The following is a 12130-nucleotide window of genomic DNA, read 5'->3' as shown; positions in this document are numbered from 1 at the left end:
GTGAGGCTAGCCATGTATAATATGCACATCTATATATATGACTATGATTTATTTAAATTCATTTAAAGCACTACCAATGCATTTGAGATGAAATGGACATAGAATAACTTTGGTTCAGTTGGTTGGACAGTAGTACATGCTACAACTTAAGCAATAGCACAGATAGCCAGTCCAGGCCACTAACTCAAAATGAAAGTAACTTTCCAATTGAGCAATTACTTCCTGATTGGAAAGTTTTTTAATTGCCCTATCTGGAAGTTACTTCTCTATTGGGAGGTTTCATTAATATTGGAGAATATTCAACTTCACAATCTGGAAGTTATGCTGCTATGTTGACCAAACTTCCCGATTGAGAAGCCTCAACACAATTAAAAATGGCTTTCTTACCACATTTTTTACAAGCTCGTGAGCTTGTATTAAAACGCAAATGTGTCCTACACAAGAATGGAAATTTTTGCCTCTCTGAGCACCGACACGGGAGTCGTCGTGTGTTCGAATCTCATCTTGGTAACTATTTTTACTTTTTTTTTTTCTTTTTTTTTTTAAAAAAGATAAGACAAGTGTTCAAAACACTTATTTAACTAGCTAGTAAATAAAGGTGTTTCCACCAAACTTTTTAAAAGTGAATGTAGGCAGAATTAACTGAATTAATGAATTTCGCAAATTTTGGGGTTTGTGGGTTTGTGGTCTTTCTTCCCATTTCTACCCATCGAAAATTAAAATTTCGAGGAATTTTCCGTTCAGGAAGATCTCACAAATCAATTTTGAAAATAACTGCGTAATGTGTAACAAATATTATTGCGTATCTGAATAGTAAAATATGTCGTGTCTAACTTCGTAACAAAAATCCCAATTTGATAGACAACATTTTGTAAACTTTATTCGCGAGGTTGTTTGCGTATATATATCATACGTCTTGTTTAAGCTTAATTTACTTATTGTGAGAAAATATATTGTGCCCAATAGCTAACATGAATCTTAGCTACAGGTAGAGTTACAAGTAGGCCAAGGCTTATAATTTGCGAGCCAAACTTTATTTTTGTTTCGTTGGCTGTTTTTTTTAGCGACCTATAGCTTAGCTATCTAAGCCTTTGTTTTTGTGCTCAAGAAAAATTGCTACCTAGCTAGGTTCCTGATGGAGAAAAGTTGAAGCAAACACTGTGATAAAGGGCAACTGGCATGTTTAAAATGACAGATCATCAGCAAGACTGTAAAAAAATAGGCAACATAAAATAAAACAAAAAGAAGAAAAAGGAAAAGCGATAATATTTTCCCACCGATGGTTGCCATTTCCCAATTCAAAATGCGCGCAATATCTTGGTTACACACACTAAAAAACCCCGCGAAATCTCTTAGGAGATATTTTTAACACCATGGGGCCACTACGTTTGTTTACGAGCGTCTCTTGGAAAAACAAAACGGCTTACAAAAGTTCGTGACAAGGGGGCGCGCGCACCCCTTCTTCTGGACTTACCACACGCATGTTTTTTGTAATAATATTTTCTTTGTTGTGGTGCAGTAGATTTTTCTAATTTGCGGAAATGTTAAAAGCATACTACATAACTACCATAACGGTTTAAACTTACCTAGTCCCAGGGGTTTATACGAAACAACCAACTATTTATACACGGGAACTAGGTTGTTTACTACTTACATCATACATATAATATTAGAAGTCCAAAATTGAAGTCTTTGAGCATGACAATAACGCTAGAAGCGATTGTAGAATTCAATAAACTTATCCCGAGTTAGAGCTAAAAGCTCTGTTGCGTTAGGAAGCAAATAGTCTTAGCCGCGACACCGTTAACAAAAAATCGACATAATTACAACTCCTCAATTCCAGAGCACGCTGCAGTGTCATCACGGGAAAACGTGTAAACAGGGAGGGGGGGGGTGGATATAAAATACGTTATTTGACCTATTTTAAACAAATTTAAGCCGCCTTATTGTAAATTCGGCATAAAAAAAACTACAAATAATATGACTTGCATAAATGTAACCACGCAAACAAAACAGCGTACTTTCTTAGGAACACAGCAAGTATTAAATTTCTCCATCTCTGGTTGAAAACAACCCAACACATGCCGCTTCTTTTTTAAAATCAACGCGCCGTCGCAATATTAAAAAAAGACAACAGGCGCTGAAAACAAGGTTAAAATATTTCTTAAAATAGAAAGGAATATACACAAGCAGAATTTTTAAAATTTCGAAAATAGTAACTTCTGCGACCGGGTTCACTACTTTATTTCACGATGCTTCTCCGCCACCCATCTTCGCGACACGACTTCCTGAGATAGTAAAAGTAACGTTAATTAAAAACCTTAACTTCTCATTCAAGTAGGTAATTTTACAATACACCTTATTCGTCCTTCTTTTTGTACTAAAATAACGGTAATTCTTGCGATAAGCGCTGAGATCTAATGTTCGGTATTTGAACTTTTACATTAAAAAAATAACAGGGTTGAACTGCTATGTTTGTTAAGTTTCTTTATAGATTTTGACATTTCGACTACGTTAAATTCTCTATTAAGGGCCTGGGGCGTTTACGGAAGCGCTTATAACATTTTACAGTATCTGGATAGATGATAGGAATGACGAACAAAGTAATTTATCACAGGAAATACAATGTTAAAATTGTCAAATTTCAGTTGAAATATCTTCTTCAGAACGCCGCAATCTTTAAGTTTATTTGCACAATTTTTTTTTTGATTTCACCACTTGATGTAGGGATCTAAGCTTTCTAATGAGCGTTCTTCTTTAGAGAGGGATTCATTGGACAGGGGCGCTTTGCAGGATTTACGGTATTCTTTTAAAACCACACCCTTCAAAATTTTTAAAAGTTCAAATCAATATAAAATTTAGAAACGACATGAAATATCAGATATTGTGAATGTCTTTATCTTTCATCCTGTAGTTTAATCCTCTCAAAAATTAGCACCTTCATTTTTTTCAAAAATTGTAAAGCATTGTCAAGATTTTTTTTCCTAAAATAAATTTTTAAAGAATTATCAGGATCAACAAAAAAACCTTACCACAACACTAAAACGTTTAACACAGCTCGGCAGCTGTAAGTCTTCTTTCGACAAATCTAAACAACGTAAAGGTAACTTTCATATCACAAAACGGTGTGCGCGAGATAAAATTTAGCAGGTACATTTAAATGTGATAATTAGTTAATGAAGCAGGTATTTAAACATATCTCGCATAATTACAAATCAAAAATTCTCTGGTCAGGCATTTATAACATCAGCATGTTCTCTCCATCTGTATTTTTAAGTAACTGTGTCGCCAGTCAATTTAAATTTTCTTTGAATGAAAAGGAAAACACTCTGACTTTTGTACGAGAAATTTACAACCCACGAACACTTCAAAAACATCAATTTTAAGCAATTATTTAACCTGTAACCAAAATAATTGATCGTTGGACAAAATTACTTGACTTTTAAATTTACAAACTTCTAGACCTTTTGATCACCCTGTTTTTACAACAGTTCGTTTGAGATGTGTAAAATATGAAACTCAAAACCTTACTTCGATTTTACACCACCTAAAAAATTTAATATCGGACTCCATGGTGAATAAAAAAGCTTAAGTTTAACAATTTAGAATTTTATTATCCAAAACCAGATTCGTAACAAGAGTTAGCCCTAACGACAGTAAGGTTTTGAAAGTTCAACTTTTTTTTCTTCTTTTTGACTCCAATTGCAAATATCTTCAAAAGTAAAAGGAGTTGAACATTCCTTTAGATCTGGTTGGGCAGCTAATTCTGTCCTCTTAAAGAAAGTGTAAAAATCTTTCTGCCATTCTGCACGTGTAACACGGCAGGGGACACCGCGTCCTACAATCCCCAGTCGGGTCACCAGTGGTCGTCAAAGGGTTAAAGAACAATCAAGCAGCAAAACAAACCTTTAGGCTGCACCACGTGACAAAACAAAACTTCCTAAATTTAAAAAATAAAATAAAAAGTAAAATCAAATGTACACATCGATCAAATTCAAATTCAAACACCTGAAAGTTAAATTTCCAAGCCACAGAAACAATACCAGTGAATGCGTTACCCACAAAGCATCATCATTTGCAAGCTTTTAATAAGAACACCGTAACAGGCGAAATAACATCACTGGTCTCATTTATCCGGACGTTGTTATAAAGTTACTTACGAAAAGTTTTAAGATAAAAGAGTTTATCACTTGAAAACGAACACACCTTAGCGACTTTTTCATTTACACGACATATTGAGCTAATGTCTCTCCAACTGAGACCTGATTGGTCGACTGGTGTGAGAGTAGTCTCGGCTACCATGGAAACAAAGACAGAATAACTAAAACAGAAATTTCATGGAATTACTTTTCTATTATAGTTGTTAAAGACTTTAAATCCGTATAGGAATTACCTTGCATGAAAAAATGGCATTCCCCCTTGGTACAGAACTAAAAAATAGTTAAATAAGTCAATAATAACTAACACACGTTAGCAAGGTGGTCGTTTGTCTTGTAGATTGATGTTGCATATATTTCGAATCCTGAATCCATATCTACACAATTGTTAGATTGCACTTTTAATACTGTAATGCGTACTCACGAAAATCGGCGCCGTATAAATTACCAAAGCGAACCACCCAACCTTTACTTCGGAAATGATGGTAAGCCACGTACATCTGAACGAAATTCTTTTTGTTCCTTGAAAATAGTTGCCACATTTCTGTTAGTGTCATGGTATGCTGAAATATAATATATGAGCAGCATTTTAGCGCCCTATGACATCACAAGATCACTTATTACTCAAAAAAAATATTGACGTCACAAAATTCAAAATAAAAATTAGACAAGCTATCAGATTTTCGAGTCATCGTGAACATATACACGGAAAGTTAGCAATAACACTAAAACTACACCAAGTTCGACATACTAAATATTGATTACATTTAGCATTTTTTAACGAACCTGCTCATTTTTCACGGACAGACAACCAAGACCATATGAAAGAAAGAAAGCCTATAAAGAAGAAAATGTTGTATTAACTTTTCGCTTCATAAAAAGTTAAAAAACCACAATATAATAGGTATGATAGTCGGAGCCGAAACGTTTGTTCACTATCGATATGTGCTACCTCTGAAATGTTAACTAAATTTTTCGGACTGAGTGAAATTCGAATTCAGGCAACAAGAGTCTAAGGCGTCAGACCTTAGAAAAGCGACTCAAAAAATCTGTCTGAAAATTTAATTGACATTTTGGTGGTAGCTTACATCGATAAATAACATAATCTAATATCGGTAACACACATCATCTTAGGTCCATGGTACACAAGCAAAAGCTCTTAGAAGATATCACATTTTGAAGCAAGCTTTGCAAAATAGAAAGTGACAAAAAAGGTCATTTGACTAAGGATCTAAGTGACAAAATGAAGCTTAAGCTAAATAGAACTTTGATAAAAATTATTTCGCTTAAAAAGAAGTTCACAAAAAACATATTTTGATATGACAAACACAAAGGAACTTCTAATTTGGAGCCCATAACTCAGTTAAGCACTTCCCTATCTAAGATTTTGGTATGTCAAGCTACTTAGGATAAGAGGATGGACTCGATTCTCACATAGACTGATGCTAAGACTTGACAACCAAACGAGATCTTATCTGTGCGTTTACTCATCGAGGTATTAGGCTACATTTGCCCTTACATTGTCAATATACTTAAGACTACCCCTTGCATTGTCAACATAAAGACAAGCTGTGGAAGAAAATTGGAAAAGATAAGAACAAGATATCACCTCCTCAAAAGTTAGCTGCAAATGTTCAAATAATTTGTAGCAATCGTCCAATTTCTGAAGTTTGCTGCTAGCTTCTCCCTTAAATAAAAAAAGAGAAATTTTTAGTTAAAAATAATATTTTAATCCATTTTCTAACAGCAGCTCTTGACATGCGAATCTTTATGCATATTTTTTCGGGAAGCTTTTTTCTCACTATAGCAGGTACTGGCCATATAGCAGGTGTATGGAAGAGAAATAATTTCCAAACGTTAGAAAAAAAATATTACCGAACACATTAAAATCTCAGCTTTCTTCATTAAAAAAATATAAAAACAAAGCAACCTACTTCAACCTCGTTCCCAGGACTTGTTAGTCTTTTATATTTTTGAGTCAAATTATAAAAAGCCTAATACGTCCTGGGGACGAGGTTGCAGCCTACCTGTGGTGAGGAGAGCGGTCGCTTCAATCCTTCTGAAACACTTTCATTTACAGTGTTGTGATTTTCTTGCTGCGTGACCACGCCCTCTCTTTCATCTTCACTTGTATTTTCATCTTCTTCACCGTCGGTTGATAAACTCTCGTATGCACCATCATCAACACCAGTTTCGAAATCTTCACACTGAGGGAGGTCTGTCACATATGACGATACCTTTAAAATGAAGATTAATATACAATTCGACTTATTCATTTATTTCATTTTTCACAGGATGTACACTTCAAATATAAAAAAATCTGTTAAAAACGTGTCCTACAATAAGATATCCTGATAAGACGTGTGACCTGTCAGTTACTTATAAATTTATTTAATCATAAATTCATTCACGCTTAAATTGCCTCACTCACTTCCTCACTCACTTATTTATAAATACAATATAAATATTTTAAGAGCGAAACTACAAATAAATAGGTCATATTAAAGACTGAAAAACTATTACATAGAAGTGGTTCTCCTCCTAAAGCTGCTTGGTCTAACTAGCACGAATATAATATCCAGTCCTTAATTTAGCGATTTATATACATTAGCTCCGTCCGCCCCTAATAAAAAAAAATGAAACAGCTAATAGAACTTTTAAAAAACCCGTCCCCCGCGCCTTTTTTTTTTTGTTTTTTGATTTTTTTACCCTTCTATAGCCTATTGGCTGACTTTTCTTTAGATTTTTGTATTAAGATTCCAAAAAAGTAATCAAATGTAACTTCTTCGCTGGGCAACATATTCTTAAAAAGAATAAGTACTACGCAGCAATAGTAAATTTTCAAGGGTGAATTATTACCTAGCTTGCATTCACATTTTGGCTCTTGGTACAATGTTCACCGTTTATTTTTTTCTTATGTCAACGTGTTATCAATATTTTTGTTGTATCAAGCAATGAATTAAAATGATAGTACGTCGTTAGTAAGTAAAGTAAGTAAGTAGCAGTAGTAGTCTTTCGTCTTAGCAGTAGAGTCCTTGATTTTAAACACTTCTTACACACGTTGTCGTATAAAGAATATTAATGCTCAAAGTAACTTTTTAATAACAATCTACTTACCTTTTCAGTTGGGATCTCTTCTTTTCTCTCTTCATTCCAAGATGCACGGTGTCGAAGTCTAGTAAAATCAAACATTCATTTTCATCACTGTGAATATAGAGAATAAAACAGGAACTATATAGAAAACAGTCACCTTTCATTCTGTATTTTTGTGAAAGCTTCTATTTTGAATTCTCTCTCCTCTGGATCCCCTGTAATGATTACAGAAACATAAAACAAGAAATACTGCTATTTGTTCTAATTTAGTCCGAATCTGATTGGTGCAAGTTAACAATTTTAAAAACTTCTTTTTAATTCTTAGAAAAGCTACCCCTTACCCATAAAAACATATTATTCTCGCAGGCAACGCTTTTTTCCCCAATGATAACATTTCCTTTCTTAGAAAAAAAGTTCACATTTGCCCTTGGATAATGGATAGATGTTACTTTGGATAGACATTACTTTACCATGGAATGCAGCAAAATGGTAAAAATATAGAATATACAATATTTTTCAAGGATAATTAATAACATACCAATCAATACAAAAACATAAAAACAACTACATTGCTTTATTTATTATCGTTGAAACTTACAGCTTGACTTTTTTCCATTGTACTGTCTTCTTGTATGTTCAGAAAGTATGCTGTTATATTTCTCGTACTGAGGTCGGCTTTTGGATAGAATACCTTTTCCGAAAAATCCCTGCAAAAAAATACACTTGAAAGACGAGCCGTAAAATCCTAACCAACTTTATAACCGATATTGTGTTTAAATATATCTTTCTGTACCTCACATAAATGCAATTTTTATGTGGTTGTTGAAAAATCTGTTGATAGGCTCTGATAAGCCTTAAAGGTCGGAGTACGCTGTCCATTTATCCATGTTAGTCAAATGTACCAGCTCTACAAAAGCAATCACTTGAAACTGGGTACGAAACTCACTCTGTCCGAAAATTTCAAAACATCAGCAAAGTTGCACAACAGTTGCCGCTACGACACATGCAACGTCAGCAAAGTTGCACAACAGTTACTGCTACGACACATGCAACGTCAGCAAAGTTGCACAACAGTTACTGCTACGACACATGCAACGTCAGCAAAGTTGCACAACAGTTACTGCTACGACACAAGCAACGTCAGCAAAGTTGCACAACAGTTACTGCTACGACACATGCAACGTCAGCAAAGTTGCACAACAGTTACTGCTACGACACAAGCAACGTCAGCAAAGTTGCACAACAGTTACTGCTACGACACAAGCAACGTCAGCAAAGTTGCACAACAGTTACTGCTACGACACAAGCAACGTCAGCAAAGTTGCACAACAGTTACTGCTACGACACAAGCAACGCCAGCGAAGTTGCACAACAGTTACTGCTACGACCATGCAACGCCAGCAAAGTTGCACAACAGTTACTGCTACGACACATGCAACGTCAGCAAAGTTGCACAACAGTTACTGCTACGACACAAGCAACGTCAGCAAAGTTGCACAACAGTTACTGCTACGACACAAGCAACGTCAGCAAAGTTGCACAACAGTTACTGCTACGACCATGCAACGTCAGCAAAGTTGCACAACAGTTACTGCTACGACCAAGCAACGTCAGCAAAGTTGCACAACAGTTACTGCTACGACACATGCAACGCCAGCAAAGTTGCACAACAGTTACTGCTACGACACATGCAACGTCAGCAAAGTTGCACAACAGTTACTGCTACGACACAAGCAACGTCAGCAAAGTTGCACAACAGTTACTGCTACGACACAAGCAACGTCAGCAAAGTTGCACAACAGTTACTGCTACGACCATGCAACGTCAGCAAAGTTGCACAACAGTTACTGCTACGACCAAGCAACGTCAGCAAAGTTGCACAACAGTTACTGCTACGACACATGCAACGCCAGCAAAGTTGCACAACAGTTACTGCTACGACACACGCAACGTCAGCAAAGTTGCACAACAGTTACTGCTACGACACATGCAACGCCAGCGAAGTTTTTGAACAGTTACTGCTACGACACATGCAACGTCAGCGAAGTTGCACAACAGTTACTGCTACGACACAAGCAACGTCAGCAAAGTTGCACAACAGTTACTGCTACGACCATGCAACGTCAGCGAAGTTGCACAACAGTTACTGCTACGACACAAGCAACGTCAGCAAAGTTGCACAACAGTTACTGCTACGACCATGCAACGTCAGCGAAGTTGCACAACAGTTACTGCTACGACCATGCAACGTCAGCAAAGTTGCACAACAGTTACTGCTACGACACAAGCAACGTCAGCAAAGTTGCACAACAGTTACTGCTACGACACAAGCAACGTCAGCAAAGTTGCACAACAGTTACTGCTACGACCATGCAACGTCAGCAAAGTTGCACAACAGTTACTGCTACGACACATGCAACGTCAGCAAAGTTGCACAACAGTTACTGCTACGACACAAGCAACGTCAGCAAAGTTGCACAACAGTTACTGCTACGACCATGCAACGTCAGCAAAGTTGCACAACAGTTACTGCTACGACCATGCAACGCCAGCAAAGTTGCACAACAGTTACTGCTACGACACAAGCAACGTCAGCAAAGTTGCACAACAGTTACTGCTACGACACAAGCAACGTCAGCAAAGTTGCACAACAGTTACTGCTACGACCATGCAACGCCAGCAAAGTTGCACAACAGTTACTGCTACGACCATGCAACGTCAGCAAAGTTGCACAACAGTTACTGCTACGACCATGCAACGCCAGCGAAGTTGCACAACAGTTACTGCTACGACACAAGCAACGTCAGCAAAGTTGCACAACAGTTACTGCTACGACCATGCAACGTCAGCGAAGTTGCACAACAGTTACTGCTACGACCATGCAACGTCAGCAAAGTTGCACAACAGTTACTGCTACGACACAAGCAACGTCAGCAAAGTTGCACAACAGTTACTGCTACGACACAAGCAACGTCAGCAAAGTTGCACAACAGTTACTGCTACGACCATGCAACGTCAGCAAAGTTGCACAACAGTTACTGCTACGACACAAGCAACGTCAGCAAAGTTGCACAACAGTTACTGCTACGACACAAGCAACGTCAGCAAAGTTGCACAACAGTTACTGCTACGACACAAGCAACGTCAGCAAATTGCACAACAGTTACTGCTACGACCATGCAACGTCAGCTAAGTTGCACAACAGTTACTGCTACGACACAAGCAACGTCAGCAAAGTTGCACAACAGTTACTGCTACGACCATGCAACGTCAGCAAAGTTGCACAACAGTTACTGCTACGACACAAGCAACGTCAGCGAAGTTGCACAACAGTTACTGCTACGACCATGCAACGCCAGCAAAGTTGCACAACAGTTACTGCTACGACACAAGCAACGTCAGCGAAGTTGCACAACAGTTACTGCTACGACCATGCAACGCCAGCAAAGTTGCACAACAGTTACTGCTACGACACAAGCAACGTCAGCGAAGTTGCACAACAGTTACTGCTACACCATGCAACGCCAGCAAAGTTGCACAACAGTTACTGCTACGACCATGCAACGTCAGCGAAGTTGCACAACAGTTACAACTACGACACATGCAACGCCAGCGAAGTTGCACAACAGTTACTGCTACGACACATGCAACGCCAGCGAAGTTGCACAACAGTTACAACTACGACACATGCAACGCCAGCGAAGTTGCACAACAGTTACTGCTACGACCATGCAACGTCAGCGAAGTTGCACAACAGTTACTGCTACGACACAAGCAACGTCAGCGAAGTTGCACAACAGTTACTGCTACGACACAAGCAACGTCAGCGAAGTTGCACAACAGTTACTGCTACGACACAAGCAACGCCAGCGAAGTTTTTGAACAGTTACTTGACTTTATCAAGCTTTAGACCATAGTGTAAAAAACTCAAAGTTGCTTTTGCGTTGGCTGGTTACACAAATTTCAAAACCAGACCAAGTGGCATGATAACCATGCTTTTTAATGCAGGCACAAATGAATTCTCAGCCAGGTATATCACCTTGATGTGTAGAACTACACGTCTTTTTTAATTTAAGAAACGTGAAAGTAAGCAGGCTTATGTTTTTAAGGCGGGTCCTATTTCAGAATCAATGTTTTTTAAGTAATATTCTTGTTCGAAAAGTTCAACATACACATTCGCTGCCACTCTGTATTGCATTATAAAGAAAAAAAGACATAACATTGCGATGCGTTATGTCGTTGTTTTGTGTCAAGAGTACACAGCTGACTATGTATTGTTTCCTGTTCCAAGATTGTAAAATTGTTTTTTCTTGATTTCCTGCTTTCAGCCTTCCTATTTTCTCAACATTTTTCGTTTTTAAGGCTCGTGTTTCTTATTTACGTGTTTCTTAAATAAAAAAAGACGTGTATATAGTTTCACAGAAGTAGTCAATACTTACAAGTCGATATAAAAAAGTAATGTCGCCCATCTTGTACACCTCCACATGATCAGCATGTACTGTACCAAAATAATAATACCATCTTAAGTTACTAGCAGCTTTACCAGTGATGCTCTCTATTGGTATAGGGAATGGAGATTCCAACTCATGAATCCTTGCATTGGCTTTTTTTCTTGGCTTTCTCAGACGTTCATCAGCCATTACTTGCACGAGAAGAAATCTTGCCGGTAGCTGACATTATATTATATTATTTCATCTAAAAATGAAAGACTTGTAAAAACTGCTAATGGAGAGTTGGATTCTCACAAAACTAACAAAGGAGCTGGTCAACATAACTTTCTGTTCAATTGAATTCAAGAACTATTTTTAACTGTTTATACATAAGGTGTAGTGTATATATGTTTATTAAAAGAGGTTCTTAGAGCAGTTCGGCAGCATTTA

General features: G+C 37.3%; 1 protein-coding gene across 2 annotated transcripts; it reads right to left on the bottom strand.

Annotated features, from left to right (window-relative positions):
- Positions 1-2141: 2141 nt before the first annotated feature.
- Positions 2142-11972, bottom strand: LOC130647482 (tRNA-splicing endonuclease subunit Sen2-like). 2 transcript variants are annotated; one of them, XR_008982859.1, is made up of 13 exons: positions 11690-11972; positions 7849-7957; positions 7408-7465; positions 7275-7332; positions 6185-6394; positions 5767-5844; positions 4944-4994; positions 4578-4720; positions 4394-4430; positions 4207-4321; positions 3907-3940; positions 3033-3088; positions 2142-2288 (listed from the first exon to the last, which is right to left on the bottom strand). XR_008982859.1 is itself a non-coding variant. In XM_057453353.1 (13 exons), exons 1-13 carry the CDS (start codon positions 11888-11890, stop codon positions 2238-2240), a joined length of 1197 nt encoding a protein of 398 aa, XP_057309336.1. In that variant the 5' UTR covers positions 11891-11971; the 3' UTR covers positions 2142-2237. The 2 variants fall into 2 exon arrangements, 1 of the variants encoding a protein (XP_057309336.1); XM_057453353.1 differs by having other exon boundaries at positions 4582-4720; positions 11690-11971.
- Between the last annotated feature and the right edge of the window lie 158 nt (positions 11973-12130).

The sequence above is a fragment of the Hydractinia symbiolongicarpus genome, chromosome 6 (assembly GCF_029227915.1).
Source record: "Hydractinia symbiolongicarpus strain clone_291-10 chromosome 6, HSymV2.1, whole genome shotgun sequence".
In the NCBI taxonomy this organism is placed as follows: Eukaryota; Metazoa; Cnidaria; class Hydrozoa; order Anthoathecata; family Hydractiniidae; genus Hydractinia; species Hydractinia symbiolongicarpus.
This window is presented reverse-complemented; position numbering and strand designations above follow the sequence as displayed.